The sequence below is a fragment of the Pseudopipra pipra genome, chromosome Z, assembly GCF_036250125.1.
Source record: "Pseudopipra pipra isolate bDixPip1 chromosome Z, bDixPip1.hap1, whole genome shotgun sequence".
NCBI lineage: Eukaryota > Metazoa > Chordata > Aves > Passeriformes > Pipridae > Pseudopipra > Pseudopipra pipra.
The window spans coordinates 25,746,161-25,771,871 of NC_087581.1; the positions used below are offsets into that span (position 1 = coordinate 25,746,161).

Sequence of the window (25,711 nt, forward strand, 5' to 3'; positions counted from 1 at the left end):
TAGCAAATATAATAGTGATTTATCTATACACACAAAATTATGACAACAGGCTGATGGGTACAAACAATTGCCTTGATGGCTTTACAATTCATTAAATTGATTGCTATGCTCAGAGAATGTTAGGAAGTATGGTAACCTATGAGGCATTTTATTTTCTGTTTACTATGATATATTGGTTTGAAAAATGGTGGGATAGGGTTCTTGAAGTTACTAGAAAGGGTAGGATCCCCGGCCTGTGTTTGAAAATTTGCTTATCTGCATCTTTTCCCATATTTGCTTATCTGCATCTTCTCTCATGTTCACATATGCATGCTTCTTTTTCTTTTTCCTGCACTCCATACCTGAATATTTTTCCTTTCTTTTTGTTTTCTTTTGTTTTGCTTTCTTCACTCAGTCTTCTGTCTCCTGGGGCATCAGTTCCTCAGGTAATATTTTCAGTCAAACTGCTGTAATGCATATTGTATTTTAATTTGGTAATTAATCTGTGTAAGCCATTCCTAGAATACTTTAATTCATTTCTTTAACAATGAGCCTTCTACCAATTTGCAGATCTGTTAAAAATCCTCATCACCATCACTACCACTGCAGGAAAAAAAAAATCAAAAGCCAACCCAAAGCCCAGAGAAGATCTGAGAATTAAAAAAGATGCAGGCTGAAGACAGCAATCCACCAGATGGTGGCTATGGATGGGTTGTGGTAGTGTCAGCCTTCATGGTGATGGGCCTCACTGTTGCTGTTCTCAAGACTTTTGGTCTGTTCTTTGTTGAAATCCAGCAGCACTTTGATGGACTTGCAAGCACCACTTCCTGGATCACATCAGTAACTATTGCCATCTTTCATTTAGGAGGTAGGTAGAAGTGCTCCTCTAGCATTTCATTTTAATGTATTAACTACTAAAACAAGTTTGAAAAGCTTCCTTAAGAAAAACCCAAACCAAAAATATGTAAGGACAAGACTTTCTTCTTCTGTCTCTACAGAAAATACAGAAAAATTTCTTACAGAAAATTAGCATTTGCTGCCTCAGATATGGAATTGGTTAATAATGACACTCTAGATACACAGGAATCTGATTGCCATAAAGAACTTCATGTTCCTGAACTCATGATTCAATTTTGCTACAGGCTTTGAGTTAAACTCATTGGAAGTAATTCTAATAACTACAGAGCTTGTTGAATCAAGCTCTTAAACCAGTTTGTGCAAGTTCACTGATCTCAGAGTGACTGTCACTTTTTCAAAGTACTTTTAAACTTAAGGACTGTAACCCTGTCTATCAGATAAGCCATCTGCTACCAAAATGATGATTCTCAGTCCTGCCTTCTCACACTTCTCCTTTCTGTCTTTGCTAAGATCCCCCTTCTTTGCATGTATTGCCAGTTCTGGCTCTCCTTTAACCCCTTTAGAATGATTGCAAGTCATTTATCTAACAGAAAACTCACAGAGTTAAAAAGAAAAAAAAATCAGTTCACTCAGAGCACAAGAAAGACAAGATCATGCAAGCAGAGCGTAGGGGAAGAGAGAGTGAACTATCCCAGTCAAAGGCAATGAGGTATGGGAGCAGGCCAAATACCATATCTCACCAAATGAAGGAGAAAAATAGAAAACATACTGCATTTGACTCAGCTTGGTTGTTAAGAGAGTCCTTTGCGCCCTGGTAAACTGCATGATCCTTCACATGATGATGATGATTCTAAACATGTGCAGGCTTGAAATGTACAGAGTTTGTGAAGTCTGCTCTACATATTCTCATACAGATATATGGTTGTAATAGGTAAATATCCTTACGTAATAAATGCTATCATAATTTTGTTTGTGAAGACATTTCATTGCATAGACTATATAATTATATGCATCCTACTCAGTCCACACCTATCAGTATTACCGCTTGGAATTGCAGTACTTCCAAACATCATGAACAACTGATCTTTCTTTAAAAAATGTATTCAGAAGAATCAAAGAATAATCCAAAGTCAAAGGATAAAGCAAGTCATGGGTTGAAAAGATTTTATCAGTTCCATAAACTGCTATCCTTGATGCCTGTTTTGCAGTGACAGAAATAATTAATTGAAAAAAAAAATTGAAAAACTTGCTTCACAGACCACAGAAATGAATAAATCTATCCATCTGGTTTACAAATTAGACTTATCACAGACCTACTGTGATACTATTTTGTCATTCAGGCATACAAACTTAATGAGAAAAAAAAACAACGTAAGAGGATAAAAGAACTCAAAGTCCTGTTTTAGTTAGGTTTTGTTTTGGTTTTAACACATATTTACATTATATAGGAATGTATCAAGGAATTGAGCATATTAATAATATCAAATATAAACCAGCAAAACTGTATTTGCCTAGCCAGGTCTGAGACCAGCCTAGTTCCAAGAAGGCAGCTATAATTTTCAGCAGAAATTGTTTTTCATCCTTTGAGATGAAAACAACCCTCTTTCAGTGAATACAGCTTGATGGCCAAATGTTCCAAAACCCCTCTGTATAGCAGTTTATAATGTCTCAGGTCAGTATGTAATTGTCCTCATCTTCTCCTGCCTTTGCTTCATTTACAGGGACCAGAAGACTTTCTGCTTAAGATCATCTGAACCTCCAGTTCTTTGAGCATCTTTCCGGGCCTGGCTTAGTCTTTCTTATCGTGTTCTTCTGGGAAACCTTCAGTGTCATTTGGTTCAGTATGAAGGATGATCACTGAATTATTATTTTGTCCTGTCTGGATCCTTCCAACATCAGCTCTGTTCTTGTATGGAAGGAGAGCATGTGCTTCTACTCCCAGGGTTTGCACTTGCAACAGGCTGTTCAGTTTACCAGAGCAAGGGTTCTCCCCATCACATTCACAGGCTTTCTCTTGGTACTGATGTACACATCCCATCACCTTTCTCTTTGCACTGTGATTATAATCCCTTTTCATTTCTTGTAAGTTTTCTGTGTGTTACTCTTTATCCTTCCAGACTGTGGAATCTAGCTATTTTTCCCATTTCTAGTTCTGTGGTTAGCTTCTTTCCTTCTCCTTCTACCCCATGTTCAATTTCTGCCTATCCTCCTTTTCCACTATTTAAAAATTGGATTTTGGTAGTATTTCTGCTCCAACTGCAGATCTCTCTCTTGTCTTAAAGCACTTTCATAGAAGTTATCCTAGGTCTACTTTTCTCTTTTTTTTTTCTCATCATAATGTATGATTCTCCAACTCTATCTGCTTTATCATGTCTCATCCACTACATCTTAGAGACTGTGACTGAATTTTGGTATAATTTTTACATGTTTATAAAATCATAATATTTTTGCTGTAAATTCTGATGAGACATCTGGGGTTTGTATAACTTCTGCCAGGTCTGTCTGCTATCAGACAATGTACATCCTGCACATTTTGCAGCCATTATACTCTGCCAGATTTATTTCACTCATCTTAGCCACCAAATTCTCTTAATTCTGATCCTAATACAGGAGAACCTAGAACAACCTGCCCCTACAAACTGCTATGAAACCTTCCTTACTGACTGCCCTCTCTTCATTGTCTTCCTACTTATTTCAACTTACAAGCATGGTCCTCGTTAACTGAATTCCAGTTCCCAGAACATTAATGTATTGAAGGGAGCCAACCGATGCCAGGTGGTACTTGGGAGTCCCCTAGTGGCCAAGGCTATTTAAAGAAGTCTTACGGCCTTGACCTCATCTCTGTGATGCTGGTGGAAAAACAGCGAGGCAATATAACTGATCCTTAATTAAACGAAAATATCCCTGACATTTCAGGTGCTTCTAGATAGGGAATAGAGATAAAGCAGTTGCTGCCCTGTCAGATCTCTACCTACTGCATTTTTGCCCTTGTGCTGAACAGTCCCTGCACTCTGCTGAAACTGTACCCCTAAAATAAAGATTTAAGAAATGAACTGCAAATTTCCTGTAAAAAGCATAACCACAAAATAAACACTGCTTTTTATAAACTTTTGTAATTCCATAAAGATATGATTTTGCAAAACTAACAAAGGTTATTTTCCTCCAGAAGGTTTCCGTGCCAACCATATCAATAATACAGTCTCAATAATAAAATTAAGGTTTCACTTCCTGCTAAAATTCTACACTAGTTTCTGTCACGTTGCTAGTTGTATATCCTTACATGAAATTCAGTAGAACTGTCCTGCAAGGAAGGCACTGAAATGCTCTTTCCCTTTAAAAAAGATTACATATTTTGAATATATTTAAAAATCTGACCACCAGGGACAGTCATTTCTCTGTCAGTAAGGATCCAAGTTTGAAATTGCAATTGATGTCCTGCTCCATCCAGAAGAATTAAGTCTGCTTGAGACAAGAGTTATAAGGGTACTTTATTTGATTTATTTGATTATTTGGTCATGTCAATCAGCTTAATGTTCCTAATGTATTTTTCTTTCTCCAATTTTGCTGCTGATCCAGCCCCTGTTGCCAGTTCATTATCTGCACGATACACCCATCGGGCAGTTGTGATCACTGGAGGACTCCTGGCTTTTTCAGGAATGGCACTGGGATTTTTTGGATTCAACATGGTCTGGATGTATGTAACGACTGGCTTCCTACAGGGTATGACTTTATGGCTTTATGGCTTTCTTCCAGCAGCAACTCAGCACCCTTATCTGAGGGTGCTAGTGGTAGGAGTTTTGAAATCTGATGTATATTTTGATTTCATGAGCAGCTAGAACCAACAATGCTCTTAAAAGGTGTCTTCCCTCCTTTCCCACTCTGGAAATAAGAATTTGTGCAGGAAACCTGCAATGACAAAGAAGGTAAATAATTAGATGCTAGTAATTTGCACCTGCAAATTATATACAAGCAGAAAATGAAAAGTGTTTTGTTTTTCACTTGGAGACAAGAGCCTTGTGAAGGTTTAAAGAACCTTCATAAAGAGTACTGGAGTACAAGGACACAAAGATCCCAAATTTTGTTCTTTCTATAACATTATCTTATATTTTGAACAGAGGCCCAGACTTTCACTTGATTTCAATCCTTTCCTTTACTCCAGTGAAAACAGGCCAGAAAGTTGCTTCCAACAATTAACAGATTTTCCTGGAACAGGAAGAAAAACTGGCAGGGAATAAAATAAACCATTTCAAATTCCATGCCGGATGCCTGGGAAAATGTCTGGAATTTGAGCCCTTTGGCAGTCCTGGGCTGCCAAAAAATCTAGGGAGCCATTAAAATCACTCTAAGTTAGAGCAGGTTTGAAGTCTGCTCAAAGAAGTCAGACAAGAAAATGAAGAGCAGATAGAGGTAATACACCAGCTTTCTTCATGTCCTGCCTCACTTGCTACCCTGAGCACAGTTCAGCACAGCTCAGCTTAACTCATCTAATACCAGCCTTAATTCAGACAGCATAGACACTCAGATCTGTCTAGCTTCAACCACATGACCATGTGATTTCTCACGCAGTGCCAAAGCTGTCAAACCAACTTCTTTTATTTATTTATTTATTTATTTAAGTAAGAACTTCATGATCCTACTTTTTTGCTTGAATATATATGACTTACTCTTACAGAATATGTGACAAATTTACTCCTACAGGTAGTACAGCTAAGCTCATGCTGCTGCTAGGAACAAAAATGTTTTCCTGCTACACTTTTTAACTTTGCAAATAAAGGAGCACTGACTGCCTTAATTTCCTTCACAAAATACTCAATAGTGTCTAACCTGTGCTATTTCTATTGTTTTTCAGGTCTTGGGATTTCCTTTTCATGGACACCAGCCATTAGCATTGTTAGCCATTATTTCTCCAAGAAAAGGGCTTTGGCCAATGCTATTGCCAGCGCTGGAGAATGTGCCTTTGCATTCACATTTGGACCATTTTTCCAGTGGTTGATTAGTCAATATGGATGGAAAGGTGCCCTCTTGATCATAGGTGGCATCCAACTCAATATTTGTATTGGTGGAGCACTGATGCGACCCCTGGCAAGCAGCTGCCTCCTTGAGGCTCACCATTCCGAAACTCGAACACCACCTGGCAAGAGTGCATCCAGGATAGACAAAGAAGATAAGTCTCCTATCACACACAAAACCTTCAACTGGATGCTTCTGAAGCGACCAGAGTTTGTACTTTATGCCATTTTTGGCATATTAGCTGCTATGAGTTTTTTTGTTCCTCCGTTATTTTTAGTTCCATTTAGCTACAGCCTGGGAATAGATGAATCATGGACTGCATCACTCCTATCCATTTTGGCTATGGTGGACTTTGCAGGCAGACTGCTGTGTGGCTGGTATGCCAATCTCCACGTTACCAAAACCATTCATTTGCTGGTGATGACAATTACACTGATCAGTACTTCCCTGATGCTGTTGCCACTGGCTAACAATTATGTTTCCTTGGCAATATTCACTGGCTTCTATGGATTCTTCTTTGGTACGACAGTCGCCATTCACATTACAGTGCTGGCAGATGTTGTAGGCATGCCAGAATTTGACAGTGCTTTAGGGCTTTTCATGCTCATTCGAAGCTCTGGAGGTTTTGTGGGGCCCCCTCTTGCAGGTAAGTTAAGATGATACTCTGCCAAACACAGTTTACAAAGTTTACAAGAAGAAAGGGGAGTGGTAACCCAAACTGAAAAGATCTGGATTTGCACCCGAATTTCCCCCTTTCTTACCTCAGGCGTATGTAAGCCAAGAATTATATAAAAAACAAATGGTTGGTTTAAATCCTCTCGAAAATACACTGTTCTCTCTCTTCTCTGTGATTTTAGAGATACCTGTTCAACATGAAAGTAGGGATGAATGGCAGGGTTCACTTGGTGGTGTTCCTGTTTCCCACAGAAGGCCACTTGATGGCCTCCCAGTCTCTTGCTATGAAAGTGTGCTGTTAGGACAAGCAGCAGACCCATACTTTCAGAGAAGAAACTGAAATTTGAGACTAGCGATGTTGCACAAATGCTGGTATTGTTGGAAGGCTTCCTATAGAAGTTCAAATTGAACATTAGGCTATGCAAACCTCAAGGAAATATTCACAGAGATGCCTGCTGGTTTTAGACAGCATTTGAGACAACCAACATAATAAATGGGTGAGGCAGCACATAAGAACAGTGAGAAGAGAGAGCAGACAATGAGACAGCACATGGATTTATGGACTGGCAACAAAGCATAATCATCTTGGAAAAATGCATGGCAAATGAACTGCAAGCTGTAGGGACTTTACAAAGTGATATGGCAGAAAAATGACCAATGTGACTAGTAAATGCACACAGAGTCCTCATTCAAACACCACTGCTCATGCATGACAGTGACTTCTGTGGTAATGGCATCACTAATAGATTGCAAATGGGTCAGACTGAATACTGGAACATTTTAATTCACTTCTGAAGATAAAGGAACCAGGAAGATCTATAGAGAGTTTGAGACAGAACAGTATCAAAAGTGTGTTGGAAAGATCTGAAAATAATACAAAGGTAGCAAGACGTTTATACAGTGGCTGGTCAGTAGCACTGATTATCTGGGGATCAGTTTGTGTACATATAGTAATCTACAATTACTGTATGTAGTAATACCATTTGTGTACAGATAGTAATCTACAAAGTAAGCATGGAAGAGCAGGGAACCCTAAGTGCTTCTCAAGCTCTCCTCTCCCACTCTGGGAGTAAAATCTAAAAGATTTAAATTCAGAGTTCCTTTGACTACATAGGGCTGATGTCAGGTTAGAGGGTGGGCTAGAGACTATGCTAAATGTGAACAAGCCTTCCACAAGCAAGCAGTTTTCATCAGCCCACAAAGGAATATGCCATCACACCCACAGAGCAGCTGATATACTGCTGCAGTACTACTACTACTACTATACTAGTGATTTCTCAGTACAGAACAAAATGGCATTATGTATTTTGGTTGATTTAAAGCTTCTTGAAAACCAAGGTCTTTTTGTTAACATCTGTGACTCCTTGTAAAATGATGAAATGGAAACCCGTTATACATCAGACAAATTAACCAACTATGTCTCCCACAGACGAATCTCCTTTCCTTCTTTAAGTTATCTCGTGCTGTACAGTTATGGTCCAAATTACAGCAACTGATGACAGCTACACGACAGAACATGGGGCTACTCAGATACACAGCTGCGTTGTCTGGGGTTTTTTTCTGCCAGTATCTTCACTGTCTGCCACACTTTAGGTTGGAAAGTGCTTCAAACTGTGTATCATATTGTTTCAGTAGCAACATACAAAACAATGGGATGTGAATTGTGTTTCAAATTTTAAAATGCTATAATAGAGTGATGTTACATGTGCTCATGATGTAGAAAGCTGCAAGACAGGTACGTAGCCAGCACACTGACCTTGTGAGAGGATATGTTCACCTGTTGAGCTAATTCACATTAGCCTGTTTTCCATCAATCACATTTCTGTCACTTGTTTCTCTCTAGGTCTGATTGTGGACATGGCTGGAGACTACAGAGCAGGCTTCTACATGGCAGGAGCCACTCTCATCCTATCAGCTGGATTTTTAGTTACTTTAGATCAACTCCAACAGAGAAAAGAAAGAGAAAGCCAGACTAGTACTAAACTAGAAAAGTCAACATTATCCTACCCTTCCCTCCATCTCCTGAAACACAACAACAGAAGCTATTGAGAACACAATGTAGTGGTGTGACTACACTGGACCTCGGACAGCATTTCAGGACACATGGAAGTGTTTTATTTTAGCCAAATTCCCTATTAGTAGGATTTACAAAACAACAGAAGTTTTGGGTAGGAATGTTTGAAATTAAGGAAGAAAGTAAGTAGTTTACAAGCAAACTAAAGCAGTAACCATTATATATTATTTTGATGCTGAAGTTGCATTTTGACTATACAAGTCTTCAGTACAGTCCCACAGGGCCATGCTAAGTGAATTAGGGAAACTATGGTCTAAATTAAATTGCCATGAAGTGTGTACGCAGCAGATAGAAACTCTACTCCCAAATACAGATTGCAGCTGTCGCTATCAAACAGGAAGAGGCATCACCTCACAGATGTTTAGCTTGGGGAAGTAGTGTTCAGTATTTTCAGTAAACAAGTCAGATGTGAAAGCATGAGTACCTGAATAGAGTTTTGAGCTAAAGATTTGCAGGTACTCTACAGAGCAGGGCTGGAATCAGATAAATAAATAAACCTGATAAATGGGAAAAGGTACATACGTGATAGAAAACAGTAGAGAGAAATACAGTATTAAATATCAGAAGTAAAAAGCAAAATACATCCACATAAAATGAAGAAGGATTGATGAATAGTAGAAGAAGACCTATGGCTATGGTGGCCTTCAAAATGAGTAAGAATCCCAAATGCAACCTTGCATTAAAAGTACTAAATGTTCTGTGTTATTGGTAAGATAGAATGATGCTTGCAAGGCTTTAACTGGAAGAAGTACGTAAGTTGCAAAGAATTAAGTGGAAAAAATTGAGAAAATTAAGAAAACACAACCTAAGGAAAAAGTGTAAGAAATAAAGTTTTTCTGGTTTAGAAGACAAAAGTATTTACAGGGCACAAGAACAGCCTTCCAATCCATAATAGGCTGACATAAAAAGACATTGTAGCCTGTTAAGCATGGAAGCAGACTACAGGGAGAATACGAAAACAGAGAGATATCAGAGAATAGGTAAGACATGAGCAAGAATCTAAATATATTTGATTGCACTTCTAAGTAGTATGATGGACTAGTTGACTTCCCTTTAGTCCCACATTCCAAGTATCCTGAGGCAAATACTTTGAGTAAATACTCTTTGAGAATGAAAGAGAGTCTGTATCCAAATAACTTTTATTTTATCAGTGGGAAGAGAGAACTTAAAAGAAGGGAGGAAGGGCTGGATCACATTTAGAAAAAACAGTAAAAGGAAAAAAACATAGCACTTTAAAGTTCCCAAATTATCATTATTATCATAGCTGCCCTACTTATGAACTTTTTATGAAATTTTTACCATGGCTTCCTCTGGGAAGTTTAACATAAATCACTCATCTAAAATAATTACTTCTTGTCTCATAGAATAATCATTATTTCAAAAACTTAATTTAACTTACACAAAATCAGCTGAGCCAGTAATAAATCAACTACCTGTGAGGGCTTGATTGCAGAATGTACACTGGAAGGAACACAACTGGGCGTGTTGTAGCACAGTCCTGAAAAACTACTTTTCAAACATGTCAATGGAAAAACTTGGATTTTTCTAGAAGTATTAGTCTTCAGTCTTCTGCAGGGTTCCAATATTTAAAATAACTCTTCATTTTATAAAGTGAAAGGAAGAGTTATTGGAGGCAGGACAAATGGGGATATGTTTAATAGATGTAGCTTCTACCTCTGCCTTTCTGTTAAAATTCTGTATTTTATTTACAAGTCCTGTCACTGATTTATTTTGACATGTCCTGACATCAGACATGGGCAATAAAGAAGACACTTAGTGGCATGCTGTGCTCTGCTCCACAGTTGTGCATGTATTTTAGAATACAGTAAAGGAGTTGACAAACACAACTGAGTTCAGCAGAGGATCACTGAGAGGCTGTGCAACTGGGGCTGGTTCAGCCAGGGGGGAGTGGTGGCTCTGGAGGCACCAAACAGCAATCAGGCACCAGGAGAGACAAAGGAGGTGCAGGTGGGCCGTTCACAGTGGTGCTTGGTGTGAGGGTGAGACAGCAGCACAAGTGGAAACATGAGGAGCTCAGGCTGAAACTGTGAGGGCAGCCCAATGGTGGGGATGTGGTCCAGGGCAGTTGGGTTGATGCCATCCTTGGGGCTTTTATGGCCTGACAGGGTGAAGTCCCAAGTATCTTGGTCTGAGTCCAGAACTGACTCTGTCAGGGCTGGGGCTGGAGATTTCCCCACTTCCCACCAGCCTGAACAGGATCTTGTGAGAAATGAAAAGTCATACTCTTATTTTCTTGGCTAAATGCACAGAATAGAATTAGTCACCTAGACACTCTGTCATTTGATGGCTATATACTTGTTCAATGGCACAGAAGTAGTAGAATCATAGAATCACAGAAAATGCTGAGTTGGAAGGGACCCATCAGGATCACTGAGTCCAACTCCTGGCCCTGCATAGGACACCCCAAGAGTCACACCATGTGCCTGAGACCATTGTCAAAATGCTTCTTGAACTCTGCCAGGCTTGGTACTGTGACCACATCCTTGGGAAGCCTGTTCCAGTGCCCAAACACCCTCTGGGTGATGAATCTTTTTCTTGATGTAAAACTAAACCTGCCCTGATGCAACTTCAGGCCAATCCCTCAGGTCCTGTCACTGGTCACGAGAGTGAAGAGATCAGTACTTGCCCCTTCACTTCCTCTTGTGAGGATCTTGAAGACCAGAATGAGGTCTCCCTTCAGTCTCTTCTTCAGGCTGAACACACCAAGTGACCTCAGCCACTCCTCATACAGCTTCCCTTCAAGGCCCTTCACCATCTTCATTGTCCTCCTTTGGATGCTCTCTAAGAGCTCCATATCTTTCTTATACTGTGGTGCCCCAAACTGCACACAATATTCAAGGTGAGGCTGCCCTAGTGCAGAGCAGAGCAGACCAGCTGGCGATGCTCTGTCTGATGCCCCCCAGAACAGGGTTGGCCCTCCTGGCTGCCAGGGCAGTGCTGACTCAGATTCAACTTGCCATTGATCAGGACCCCCAGGTCCCTTTCTGCAGAGCTGCTCTCCAGCCTCTCGTTCCCCAGTCTATACACACATCCAGAGTTGCCCATCCCAGGTGCAGAATCCAGCACTTTCCCTTGTTAAACTTCATATAGTTCATGACTGCCCAGTCCTCTAATTTGTCAAGTTCTCTCTGCAGGGCAGGGAATTAACAGCTCCTCCCAGTTCAGTGGCATTGGCAAACTTACTTATTATTCCTTCAAGTCCTGTGTCCACATCATTAATAAAGATGTTGAACAGCACGGGACCCAAGATGGAGCCCTGTGGAACCCCACTAATGACTGAATGCTGGTCTGATGTTGTTACTCCATTCACTATAACTCTCTGTGCCCAAACTGTGAGCCAGTTGCTCACCCATCATGTAACACAGTTATCCAGCTGTGTGCTGGACATTTTGTCCAGAAGGGTACTGTGAGAGTAGTATCCTACTACTCTCCAGTAGCGAGAATTTTGTTACTGAAAAGTATCAAAAGCTTTGCTGAAGTCTGAAAATATTACATCTAATGGATTTCCTAAATCAAGGAGGCTACCTTGTCATAGAAGGAAATCAGGTTTGACAAGCAGGACTTTCCCTCATGAAGCTGTGCTGGCTGTGACCAATGACTGCATTGTCCTCCAGGTGTTTTTCAATACCACCCAGAATAATCTTCATACTGAAGTGAGACTGACAAGCCTGTAGTTCCAGGGTCCTCCTTCTTGCCATTCTTGAAAATTGGGACCAGTCAGCTGGGACCTCTCCAGATTCCCAACACCACCTGAAAATCACTGTGAGAGGTTTTGCAGTGACATCAGTTAGCTCCTCAGGGATTCTTGGATGAATCCCATCAGGCCTCATAGATTACAGGGATCCCCAAACCAGTTATCAACCAACTGGTGGGAACAGGACTGTGAGGCTTTAAAAAGCACTGCCATTCTCTTAAATCCAGGGATGGTGTCCTGAAATCACAGGAAAGGGAAGTCATAACTCAATCTCACCTTGATAGTGCCCAACTGCATCCAAAAGTTTTTCACCCACAGTTTTTCACTCATAGTTGGTCACCCTGCATCTCAGAAAGTCCCACAAATCGGAACAATCCCCTGGGCTCAGAACCTGCAGTCAACCACAAAGTAGGAGCAAAGAAAAACGGAAAGCTAGAAAGCTATCCAACCTTTTTTCTTTGTAAAAACACAGTGCAGCCACACAGGCACCACTGCAATCATGCCATCCTCTTGGCACAGCTACTACAGGATTAAGACTACCATTCCTTCTTTATTGTAAGTTTTAGAGATAGAGCAGAGGGAGATGGGCCTGACAGCAGGGACCAGAGCTTCACTCGCAAACTACTTGAGGAGGAACTTTCTGTCGTGAACTAGGCTTTCAGGATGAACATACTAAAGGTGTTTGTGCAAGGCAGCCTACAGGACAACATGTTGCTTCCTGGAGGTGCCTGCAGTCAAAGTAGCAGCTGTTTGAGGAACAGCTTTGCAAAAAGCTCCAAATCATAGAATCATAGAATCAGCTGCGTTGGAAAGGACCTCTGAGATCATCAAGTCCAACCCTTGATCCAACACCACCGTGGTTACTAGACCATGGCACTAAGTGCCACATCCAGTCTCAGGCCTGTAGTGGAACTGTTCAGCCTTGAAGCCAGATAATACATACTTCCAAGTAAATCCCCAAACCATGGAGAGATGAGGATTCTGAGGACAAACTGAAAGGAGTATAATGTCCTTATTTTCGCTTACTGTACTGTGTTACTGTTAATGTAGATTTAGCAGTGAAATACCTGTGAGTTTCCACTGAAATTCCCATAAAACTCAAAACTAAAGCCTTTACTAAATCAAGTGCCAAGGTACTCACATTTCTTTGTTTTGTCTGCTGTAGGAAGCCTCAAATGCCAGAGAAAATAAATTATCAATTAAGGGAAATAAATTAATAAAAATCCCAAGATCTTCTCCTAGAAAGATGGAATCACAATGTCAACAGCATAAAACCAACAGCTATTCTTCTTCAAAGGTCAAGCCTGTTATTTTCAGTTACACTAGAAGCATTCATTTCATTCCTATGATCAAGATTCATCAGTGTCCTAGGTTTGCCACAAGTTCTGGCTTATCACAAAAAACCCAAAGTAACTTGGGTTACTTGGAGGTTTTTCCATCCTCTTCCACCCTCTTCCATCCTCTTCTCCTGAAATGCTATCTTTGAAAAGGTTAACACCTGTGAAATCCATTTGCCAATTCCAGTGACTTTACAGTGATGGATTTAGCAGCACTATTTCAGAGAACTAAGATTTTGTAAAAAAACTGAGATCAGAACCAGGATGTGGTGTTTCACCTTCTCATCCATCCAATTCCTCAATAGCAGCATTCTGCATTTACATTCCAGATGGTGCCACAAATCATGACAAAGTCGTTATTTTTTTCCCTTTCTTGTTATACTATTAGCAAGAGATTCATTCAGAACACAAAATATTCAAGCAGCTGACATTTTGCCCTACACATTGCTTGAGGCAAGGATGGGGCAGAGACTAGGATTGGTAATCACATGCATTTACTCTATGTCTTGATTCTCACAAGACCAAACAATGCCCTTCAGTTATCATCCTCTCCCAGTAATGAAGCTTTTCTTCAGGAAAACACATGATTTGATGAGGAGCTCTATGACATTTTCAGGGTGCACAAGGGCTGATATGTTGCTTGTGAACTTGACAGACTGTGATAGCGTCCACTTACAGTTTTACACACATGGGTATCTATAGAAACTTCCCTGCATCTCTTCTCCCTTTGAAACTCCAGTTGAGTTCATCTGGTATAATATAAAGCATTGAAGGATTTGTACAAATTAGAGAGTTTATGTTCCTCACTATTCATTCTTCTTGTTCCCTTAGAATCATAGAATCATAGAATCGATTGGGTTGGAAAAGACCTCCGAGATCATCGAGTCCAACCCTTGGTCCAAATCCAGTCCATTTACTAGATCATGGCACTCAGTGCCACGTCCAATCTGCGTTTAAAAATCTCCAGGGATGGTGAATCCACCACCTCTCTGGGCAGCCCATTCCAATGCCTGATTACTCTCTCTGTAAAGAATTTTCTCCTGATATCCAACTTAAATTTCCCCTGGTGGAGCTTAAGACCGTGCCCCCTTGTCCTATTGCTGAGTGCCTGAGAGAAGAGACCAACTCCCACCTGGCTAGAACTTCCCTTCAGGTAGTTATAGATGGTGATGAGGTCACCTCTGAGCCTCCTCTTCTCCAGGCTAAACAACCCCAGCTCCCTCAGCCTCTCCCCATAGGACTTATGCTCCAGTCCCTTCACCAGCCTTGTTGCTCTTCTCTGGACCCGCTCCAGCACCTCAATATCCTTTCTGAACTGAGGGGCCCAGAACTGAACACAATACTCAAGGTGTGGCCTCACCAACGCAGAGTACAGGGGAAGGATCACTTCCCTGCTCCTGCTGGCCACGCTATTTTTGATACAGGACAAGATCCCATTGGCCTTCTTGGCCACCTGGGCACATGTTGGCTCATGTTGAGCTTCCTGTCAATTAGTAGCCCCAGGTCCCTTTCTACCTGGCTGCTCTCCAGCCACTCTGTGCCCAGCCTGTAGCGCTGCATGGGGTTGTTGTGGCCAAAGTGCAGGACCTGGCACTTGGCTTTATTGAACTTCATCCCATTGGAATCAGCCCATCTCTCAAGTCTATCCAGATCCCTCTGCAGAGCCCTCCTGCCTTCCAGCAGGTCGACACTCCCTCCCAATTTAGTGTCATCAGCAAATTTGCTGATGATGGACTCAATCCCCTCATCTAAATCATCAGTAAAGATGTTAAATAGGACTGGACCCAACACAGACCCTTGGGGAACACCACTAGTGACCGGCCGCCAGATGGATGCAGCTCCATTCACCAGCACTCTCTGGGCCCGGCCCTCCAGCCAGCTCCTAATCCAGGAGAGGCTACACTTGTCCAAGCCATGGGCTACCAGCTTTTCCAGGAGTATATTATGGGAGACAGTGTCAAAGGCCTTGCTGAAGTCTAGATAGACCACATCCACAGCCTTCCCCTCATCCACCAGGTGGGTCACCTGATCGTAAAAAGAGATCAGGTTGGTCAGACAGGACCTGCCCCTCCTAAACCCATGCTGGCTGGGTCTAATCCTTTGTCCATCCTGAAGGTGCTGTGTGATTGCACTCAGGATGATCTGCTCCATAACCCTGCCAGGCACCGAGGTCAGGCTGACAGGCCTGTAGTTGCCAGGGTCCTGCTTGCAGCCTTTTTTGTGGATTGGGGTGACATTCACCAACCTCCAATCATCTGGGACCTTCCCAGAGAGCCAGGACTGTTGGAAGATGATGGAGAGCGGTTTGGCAAGCTCTTCTGCCAGCTCTCTCATCACCCTGGGATGGATCCCGTCTGGTCCCATAGACTTGTTAGGATCCAGCTGGCTCAGTAAGTCGCTAACTACATCCTCCTGGAATACAGGAGGGCTATTCAGCTCTCTGTCTCTGTCTATCTGCTCTAGAGGCCAGTTGTCCTGAGGGCCACCTGTCTTACTGCTTCATTTTCCCCTCCACAAAACCCATGTTGTTTGGTCCAGCAAAACCAGCTAGATCTTTCTGGTGTTAATCACAGCATGGTTGAGGTTGGAAGGCACCTTTGGAGTTCATGTGGTCTAACCCTCTGCTCCAGCAGGGCCACCTGGAGCTGGTTGCTCATGACTGTGTCCAGACAGCTTTTGCATATCGCCAGTGTGGGAGACCCAACAAGCTCTCCAGGCAATCTGTGCCAGTGCTCAGTCACTCCCATAGAAAAAAAAGTTTCCTGATGTTCAGAGCAGCTCCTGTGTTTCAGTCTGTGCTCACTGCCTCTGGTCCTGTCACTGAGCACCACGATGGAAAAATATCTAAAGACAGATCACATTTTTACCATGATTAAGCAAAACACATAAGCAGAAAAATGGTCTGACCTCCCACACCTGCACTAGCTAAGAATATCAATGTTAAGACTTTTCATCTGATTTCCTAATGAAATGGATGTTGGTTTCTCACACTGTCTGTTCCCTCCTATTTGCTTTTCAGTCTGTCAGCTGTTTTCACCACATTTAGAGCCACGTACACAACTTCAAAGACAAGTGAAAACTTATTAAAAGTTTTCAGTCCTTCAAACTTAAATAATCTGTAGAAGGACAGAGAGGCTCAGATTAACGAATCATTAAGACAAATGACAAGCAGAACATGGTTTTTGTATCTTCTCTCTCTTTCAACAATATTTAAGACTGCTTGTCCATCACAGTACCCAGACCTCTGAATTAATCACAGACTGCCACTTCTTGCCTGGTCTTGTAAATGGAATTACCACAGTGTTAGCACAGGCAATTCATACAAGTCCATAACAAAGGACTTGTATGGACTTGTACGAATTGCCTGTGCTAACACACAAAGGAGTTGTATGAATTACAAGTCCTAACCTAGGCTTCGTTAGTTCTGCAGCCCTTGGGATAGACTCTCTTTTTGTTGCAGTATTTGCTTATTACTACAGAATTAACTGTATTTGCCCAAATGTAAGACACTTCTGTTACAGTATAACATCATCCACCTATAAGTTTTTGTCCAAATATACTAGTTTGCACAGTGTTAAAATGATGCAAAAAGAGTGCATACACAAAGCTATAGTAAAGACATGCAAAAATACCAGTCCTCTGTCACAGAATAATCAGCCCTAAATCAAAACACATTTAAATTTAGAAATAGTCCACTCTAGGAGCTTGTAAAAAGGGCAAGTAAAAACGTGCTGACCCGTGTCTCAGAGGATATGTAACAAATCAAGAAATAACAGATTCTACTGCTGCTTATTAAGAGAGAAGGACATAGAAGAAAATGAAAAGTTGTATCCTTGCCCCTTTCATGCTAATTAACGCATTCAGAAGCTGTACCGAAAGGAATTTAAACTCGTGATAGTCATAAGAAAACAGATCAAAGGAGAAAAAACCAGACCAAGTCAAGGAAAAGAAAGCTGCATATGCCTTTCAGTTAACAGAATACAGGTCTGAAGGAGGTAAGATGTATGCTTTTTTATTCTACACAAATATTTGTATATTTTTATTCTACACAAAATTTTCTGCTTTGCTTCAAAATTATGCTCTGGAAGAGGCTTGACTGTGTTTAAGTGAACTTGCAGATGTTTTCCTTCCCTGGCTAGAACTGTCTTCAGCAAAGTCATCATGTTTTATACTTTACCTGTGTAAGGTACGTAGATTGGCTGGATACTATCAAGTAGGATCTATTGTTGTGCGCTTTAAATGACAGAAACATGATTACTTGTGGATTTCTTCTTCACTGTATTTGATCAATTAGATTTTTAACTGTTCAGACAGCTTGAAGCTTGATGATTATCACCTTAAGAATGGGAGCTAAGGTTATAACACAAATTCTCTGCGCGTCTGAGTTCAGATTGTGGGAGACGTAAGTTACTATTCCCATCTGAAAATCAACAGATCTCTGAGACTTTACAGTGATTGAAAACCTGTCCCCTGACTGTTTACAGGGAATAACAGAAATAAACAGCTACTTGTAAGGACAATATTAGTTTTTCTTCTCAGTAGTTTTACTTGCCCAGGTAAATTGCCTTTCTTTCTGTATTCAAGATTGTACTTCAGAATTCTGCCATCACTTTGTACCTAAAAAGATGACATAAAATTCTTCTCTGCTGCAGTTAGGTGCATATGTCACCTTTATGTCACTGGAGATACTAAAATGTAGACTACAGTCTATACTTGAGTTTTGTCTTAAATTGGGACAGCTGCATATAGGTGTGGATCTACTTGATTCTGAAGATATGAGACTATCCTGCCTCCCTAAAATGCTCGCATTAAAACACAGAAGTTGATAATATTACACTTTAAAGATTACAAATTATTTATCACGCTGAGGCACTGTGTTTCTACCCTGTAGGTCTGAGCAGGACCAAGCTCACAAAATGGGCAGAAGAAATGACCATCCATATGGCAACTATTTCAGAGGGAGAGGACACACCTATTTTGCAGCAGAAGAGTAAGCATAAATCAAAACCTACCTTAGCCTGTAAACTGGTGAAAAAATTGCATTGAAAGAAAACCAGGAAATAGTATCAAAAAACCTCACCATTGTATATAGATGGAGTGCATTTTAACTATCGTGTAGTTGTCTCTAATGTTTGTCACTGCACAATCATTAAGAGCCCTCAATGATTAAGAAAAATCAGAATTGCAGAATTCAAGAACTTAGAGTTCAATCATATGATCACAAGTCATTGGTCTTTATAATTACCAGGTTTATTGAGGCTTATTTAGAATTTTCTTTTGAGGCTACTGCAAGGTGTACACTCAATTTATCTCTAGATCCACAAACCTCTCTTAGAAACCTGAAAGGGACATTGTCTCACCCTGAAGAACATAGCAAACCCCCAGAGAAATGGTAAAAAAAAAGGCAGATGAAGACATCAATGCCGTATGAATGTGACTCCCTGTTTCTGTGTAAGAGTCCCCTTCAGCAGAACTAAGTCAAGCTAATACTGTTAGCTTCAGATTACAATAATATATTTTGGTCTTGGATTATTAGAAACACCATCCAACTGGTGATGTTTTAATACATTAGACAAATATCTCCAGTGTGCTTGGGATATCTGTAAGCAGAATGTGCTTCTGGTACTAGTTTATGGGCTCCCAAACTTAGTGACTTGTCCCACACACACATACTGCAAGATTATTGTTCCTCCACGCCCTGGCAGAGAGAATAAACCAAGGGGAAGGCTCTCTCATCGTCCATCCAAAGCAGCTTAGTTCTTCAAAAAAAAAAGCTGGTTAGTCATGTCTCGGCACTTGAAACTAAGCACGCTCACCTCTAACTGCTATGAATTCCAGTGGCTGCAATTGTAAGCAGTTTTTCTAGATATGTGAGGCAAAAGTGACTCTCTCCTTTTGGTACTAGAAGTAGTGTTCTAGATATAAGCCCAGATTCCTAAAAGCACAGCTGCAAATTTAACTGGAATTGCAAGAAATTGTACACACACTTTCCATACTAGCCTCTGAGTAGGTAGGGAAGGAGTTGGACGGCAAATATGTAGACAAAAGCACCAGCACCAGAAATTAAATACTAGGGGCATACAGGCTAATGGATGGCTAAAACTACATAGCATGTGAAAAGCAGAAAGCAGTCTCAAAATGTAGAGAGAGCAGCAGCTGCTTGGACGGTCTCTCTAAGTTTTAACTGTGCTGGGGACAGTAACAAAACCAGTGGATCCATCTCATAACTTTGAAGATCAGCTGTAACATGGCTGCACCAGAAAGCAAGTGAATGTTGTTAGCTGTGTTCCTGGGTTTAACGGGTCTCCAGCCCACACAAAGTCTTCAAGGGGCAGGAGCAACTTGTAAGATCCAGGTACTTGTGAAAAAGAAAATCCCTTTGTCTCCAAAGGGCTCGTGTTTCAGACAGCACACAGGCAATTCAGACAAAAAGGCAGCCTGTTCTGTCACAGAAATCTGTTTGCATCTTCTTTCAGGCTTCTTAGGTCGCAAGGAAACACTCCTTCATCAGACTTGGAGTCAGTGAAAATGATAGCAAATAGATATAAAAAGTCTCTGGTAAATCACATACCCCATACTCAGTCCCTACTTATGCAAAAGCATGGTGGTAATTACTGCAGGGCAACTGGATAGTAGATATATAGAAGTATGTTAGCATGGGTTTATCCTGATTCACACAGTAATATTTTTCCCCATGCTTTTTTCCCTTTAACCATTTTGCATACTCTTCTGTTCCTGAACATACTTACTGGCTACATAAATTTAGCAAATAAACATGACCTGCATCTCTGCAGGTGTGGCATTTAATTTATTTCACATTCTCTCAGGCAGGTATCTTTTCAGAATCAGCAGTAGAGTATTATCTTCAAAGAAATGTATTTCTTACTTTTAAAATTATTAAGAACTTGGCAGAGAATTTAGCTAACTGCTAAATCTACAGAGACTTGCTGAAGTTACTGATACTTTTTCCATTTTCTGAGGTAAATTCTACGCCATGCCTTCCTCTGATGAAAGGGCACTGACACAAACTTGTGCTCTAATCTTTCATGCTCCCAGGAGAATACATCTAGTTGTGGTGTTATTATTTTGTTTTGCTCTCCCAACAGAGCTCTGGGCATTGGACTTTTCATTTTGGTGCTGGCAGCTTTGCTGGCCTTTGGCTGCTGGTATTACAAAAGACGGAGTGGCTATAAAAGTCTGCGGGTAAGCATGGCAGCTCACTTTCTAGCATGCTGTTATTTTGACACGTATTACCTTTATTTGCAGGACATTAATGCAGAGAACATCGAATCTGTAACAGGACATCATCAGCTCAGGAAATATACATACACTGACATATGTCACAGGCAAACCCACACAATATGAAACACAACTTGCCCTCAAGAACTTGCAAGTCAGACAAAGGGATAAGAGGAAGCAGAAGCAAAGGGACATGAAGCCAGCTGCCCAGCTTTACACAACACATCAGGGGAAAAGATTATCTGTAGGAAGCATATTTAATATTTACACAAAACCAAGACATGTTCAGTGTCCTTTCATTTAAATAAAAGTAACATATTCACTACTCATAAGATTTACCCCTAAATAAGGACAGATGCGCTTACAGTAAGTCTAGGAAGCAGAAAATAACTGTTACAAGTAACTTAAGTAAATATGTTCACATAAAGATGACGCATCATTCATCTCTATAAAACTTGACTTGCAGTTTTAAGATTTACAAAAAAGAGCGGGGCAGATTTGAGGTTTGTTTTCTAAACATTACTTTTAAAATATTTTACTTCATGTCTTCTAAGAAAATATTAAAAAAAAGGTACAATCCTCATAACAACTGTTGTTAGAAGTCTGAAAGCTTTATTTTTGAAGTTCTGCTCTCTCTCCTGTGGAAGGGAGGTCTTTTTTAATCCTTTAAAGTGAAAACTTGTGATATAACTCTAGCCAGCAGCTAAGCTCCATGCTTGCTTACTTACTTCCCCTTGCCACCCTGGTGAGGAGAATTGGAAAGAAAAGGTAAACATGGGTTAAGAAGGAACAGTTCAATAATTGAAACAAAATATAATCGTCATCTACTAATCTACTACTGCTACTAATGATAATAACGAAAGAGAGAGAGAGAGCGATAAAACCCAAGAGGAACAAATGTTGCACAACACAGCTTCTCACCACTCCCTGACTGATGCCCATCTCGTTCCTTGGCAGCACTCAGCCCCTCCCAGTCAACTCCCTCATTTATATCCTGGGCATGGTGTTCTGTGGTGTGGAACATTCCTTTAGCCAGTACAGGTCAGGTGTCCCAGCCATGCTCCCTCCCAGTTTCTCATGTACCTAATGTGCACCTGATGTCAGTGCATGAGACAGTGAAAAGTCCTCGATTTAGAGTAAGAGCTACTGAGCAACAACCAAATCATCGTTATGCTATCAGCATTATTCTCATAATGAATCCAAAACACACAGCACTGTATCAGCTGTTAAGAAGAAAATGAACTCTACTCCAACTGGTACTCGCACCAGGCTTTATCCAAATTTTTGTTTTAGTATCTTTTTAGTATCTTTTAGTTATCCTAATATTTTGAAAAAGATATGACTATTTGGGAGTTAAAAAAACCAGCATACCTCTCATTTAAGTCAGCAAATCCATTTCCTTCCTGTTTTCCATAACTCTGTCCCATTCCCTTTCCAGTTATCTATCCAATACTATCTGGCAAAACACATAAAACCTGAACTTTCATAGTGAGATGTTGCAAAAATGAAGGTAATACTCAAAAAAACCCTTCAAAAATCAAACCAAATGCCTGTTTTGTACATCATGGCAAAAACCACAATTTCCTTTTTAATTCCTTCTTATTGCTGACTGCCACTTTCTGGTTTTGAAAATTACATCTTTCTTAGAATTTTTTTGGCTGGGGAGAACTAGTACAGAATGTGTACAAAAGAAATGTTGGGAAAACAGAAAAGAAAAAGTTTGGAGATTAAAGAAAGAAATGAGTAGGATAAAAATGAGAAGGCATTCGGATACATAGGAAGATGTCAGTTCCTGCAGTAGTCTTGGACCTAAAAAATGTGATGCTCATTTTTCTGGCAACGTAATTGGATAACACAGAAGAAAGACTATGTCTCAGCAGAGACAGCCAAAAGTGATAGGTAAATTGTCTCACTTGCTTACTTGCATTGTGTCTGGTCCTAATTCCAGATTCTAATACATATTGTAAATGTGCTATCAAATATTAAATGATGCATAATTTGCCCCAACTTCACAGTCTCTTCTTCCTTTCATGTTCCCCATGTTTCGTTATGCTCACAGAGCAAAAGCTCTAGTGTGAGCACAGCACGAAATGTGGTAGGTGAGGGAGCAACACTGGACTGCAAAATGACTCTGCAGGACTACAGAAACTTTAATTCTGTGGTAAGTTGTAACTCAAGGTCTCATTTACTTAAACATAGTAAGACACGGTGAGACAATATTGGTAAATGGGCAATTAATGATTTCTTCCTTGAGGTGTGCTCTCTAAACAGAATCTTCAATGCCTCTACATCAACTTAGAAAGTACTATTTTGAACAAGTTTTACTGTGAAAAGGGTTTTTAAAATGTACTGTTTAGAATTCTTTTAAAAATTCATTTCTTTCTTTTACATTTATTCTAAAGTTGTATGGTCATTATGCAATCTATTAGAATGATCTAACACCTGAATGCTGAAATATAATCAAAAAAAACCAAACATTTTCCAGTAGGTGTTCTGCCATTCTGACAAACAACAAATGGACTGTGTCTAGTATTACTATACTCTGAAAAGCATTGTCAGGGAATGTTATAAAAATTCAAGGTTTTAGCTCATCTAATCATTATGGAGAGATGAACATTCAAACTTATAACTGTCAAAAAGTTAAACTGAGTGATAAGTATATGTTAAGTAATGGGTGTGTTTAAATGGCTTTAGAATAGGGAAAAGTCTAATTTATAGTCAGTTTTAAATAAGCTGCTCAAATTTTTAACACTAGAAACAAGACAACATGCCTGCATCAAGACTCTTACAGAAAAGCTTCAATATTTATCAGAGTTACCAATATAAAAACACCCATATCTTAAAAAAAAAATAATCCTGTCTTTACAACACTGAAAAATCTTTCTTCGGATGAACAGTTCCAATAAAATGAATCTGACGCAAAACCAGAAAACATACTAGCAAAAAAATAGACATAATGAATGAGCTTAGCTATTTTAAGTCACTGAACCATATCTAATACAGTGGTAAATAGCTTGCTGCATGTTTAATGTCATATTCTTGTACCTCAGTTGGTTTTTTCAATCTCTCACACCCATTTTCCTTACCACAGGTACCTGATGCTCCACCAGCTTATGACAAAATTGCTGCAGATCAGTCACCACCACCTTATTCACCATGATAACATGAAATTTTAAACTCTTCATGCTCTCTCTTATTTCCCGTACATGCTTAACTTTCTTATAGCTAAAATCATAAAAAAAGGAAATCACATGCTTTCATTAGGAGTTGCTGAAACTGCTTAGTTACAGACCTGGTTTTTGAAATGCCTCAATAAATCTGAATGTGCTTTTGGTTTAAGCTTTTCATTTCTTGTGATCAGATTAATACGCCATGCTCTGGGCATCTTAAATCCTTCATAGATCTACCAAGTACATATTATTCAGTATCAATCAAGAGTAAAAAGCGCTGGCGCCTTTATTTTCATCTTTCTCATTTAGTCTCCCTTCCTTTAAAAAAATATATAAATAAACTATTCCTTGGAATGTGATGTACAAGGATCTGTCACAAAATGAACAAACCCATTTGACTACATATCCTGTTACAGACTGTTTTCCTTACCCACAGTTTTAAAATTAATTTCCAAAAAGCAACTATGTTTTACAATATGCTTTTACCTCACTTCACCTGTTTATGTACCTGAAATAAATTAATTCCTTATAAAACACAGTCCAGGCAACCAAGAAAATACCGCTTAGAGATCACATTATTTCATACCGGTCAATGGGTATAACAACATCACCTCTAGTTTTCTTCTGGCAGTCTTGTGAGAGAGCAAGAGAACTTGTAGATATAGAGCTTTACGTATCATCTGTTTCTAATATGATGGAACAATATGAGAAAATGCACAAAAACCATGTTACCAAGAATACAGAAGACAACAGACTTAAAGATGTTAATTTTTCCAGCTTGTCAGAACACGAGCAGTAATAAAAACCAAAGAACTGTTATGTGCATATATTAGCTATATAGATTTGATAGTTATTTTTTACTTAGTCTTTTTGTTGTTGCTTATTTGCCAGATTATTTCTTAAGATGATATGCAGATCAACAAATTTATACACAAGGCCTGATATCTCACAGCAGGAGGCAGCTAAAACTGTACAACATTCGTTAAATTGAAAAGTAGTAACAAAAGAAAACTAATTTCATAAAGCAATTATTAACTGCTATTAGTAAAGAATCTGGCTCTTTGTCACCAAATATGCAAATACAAACACCTTAAAACAAAAAAAAAGTTTTAAACATAAGGTAGATTTACTTGCCTAACATAAATTCCACAGATGGTGATAAATAATAAGACACAGCTTTTTTTAAAATGTTTTTTAGATTAGATGTTTCTATAGATTGTTTATAAATGTTATATTAGATATATGTTTTTATTATATCTAATATCTATATAGTATCTAATATATGGAGTTTATGTTATGCAAGTAAATCTGCCGTGTGTTTAAAGCTTTTTTTTGTTTTAAGGTGCATATGTAAGACATATATATATAAAAAATATTTAATATATGTTTATATAGATTATATAAAATTGTTGGAAGGTAATAAATATCAGTAATTCTCGTAAAAGGTTATATACATAGTTTTATAAATTTAGTTGATATATTTATTTAAAAACTTAGAGAGGTATTTTAACACAAAGAGCTGTCTTTTAACACAAAGAGCTGTCATTTCCAATATATACCTTAAGGAAAAAAATTGTGGACTTGTTTAGTGACAGGAAGAAGAATACACAGGAAAATATACAGAATTCCAGCTTATAGCCAGAAAGCACTAGAG

General features: G+C 39.6%; 3 protein-coding genes across 3 annotated transcripts in view; 2 read left to right on the plus strand and 1 right to left on the minus strand.

Moving 5' to 3' along the window:
* Nucleotides 1–2,232: 2,232 nt before the first annotated feature.
* Nucleotides 2,233–25,711, minus strand: part of BRD10 (bromodomain containing 10) — an 84,725-nt gene continuing 61,246 nt past the window's right edge. Inside the window, exon 11 of the mRNA XM_064643249.1 lies at nucleotides 2,233–4,743. The gene's annotated coding sequence lies outside the window, so the exon portion shown is untranslated. The remainder of the gene's footprint in view (nucleotides 4,744–25,711) is intronic.
* On the plus strand, nucleotides 4,371–10,359 carry LOC135407854 (monocarboxylate transporter 2-like). The gene is made up of 3 exons (XM_064643257.1): nucleotides 4,371–4,557; nucleotides 5,687–6,493; nucleotides 8,366–10,359. The coding sequence occupies exons 1-3, from the start codon at nucleotides 4,377–4,379 to the stop codon at nucleotides 8,569–8,571; spliced, it is 1,194 nt and encodes a 397-aa protein (XP_064499327.1). The 5' UTR covers nucleotides 4,371–4,376; the 3' UTR covers nucleotides 8,572–10,359.
* Nucleotides 18,544–24,370, plus strand: MLANA (melan-A). Its single transcript, XM_064643258.1, has 4 exons — nucleotides 18,544–18,638; nucleotides 20,755–20,851; nucleotides 22,947–23,048; nucleotides 23,979–24,370. Exons 1-4 carry the CDS (start codon nucleotides 18,565–18,567, stop codon nucleotides 24,045–24,047), a joined length of 342 nt encoding a protein of 113 aa, XP_064499328.1. The 5' UTR covers nucleotides 18,544–18,564; the 3' UTR covers nucleotides 24,048–24,370.

Excerpts from the sequence above, each read along its gene's own strand:
- LOC135407854 (XM_064643257.1), top strand. The coding sequence starts at position 4,377 with ATGTATTTTTCTTTCTCCAATTTTGCTGCTGATCCAGCCCCTGTTGCC. Across the intron at positions 4,558-5,686 it reads AACGACTGGCTTCCTACAGG|GTCTTGGGATTTCCTTTTCA; the intron begins GTATGACTTTAT and ends ATTGTTTTTCAG. Across the intron at positions 6,494-8,365 it reads TGTGGGGCCCCCTCTTGCAG|GTCTGATTGTGGACATGGCT; the intron begins GTAAGTTAAGAT and ends GTTTCTCTCTAG.
- MLANA (XM_064643258.1), top strand. The coding sequence starts at position 18,565 with ATGGGCAGAAGAAATGACCATCCATATGGCAACTATTTCAGAGGGAGA. Across the intron at positions 20,852-22,946 it reads GTGGCTATAAAAGTCTGCGG|AGCAAAAGCTCTAGTGTGAG; the intron begins GTAAGCATGGCA and ends TTATGCTCACAG. Across the intron at positions 23,049-23,978 it reads ACAGAAACTTTAATTCTGTG|GTACCTGATGCTCCACCAGC; the intron begins GTAAGTTGTAAC and ends TCCTTACCACAG.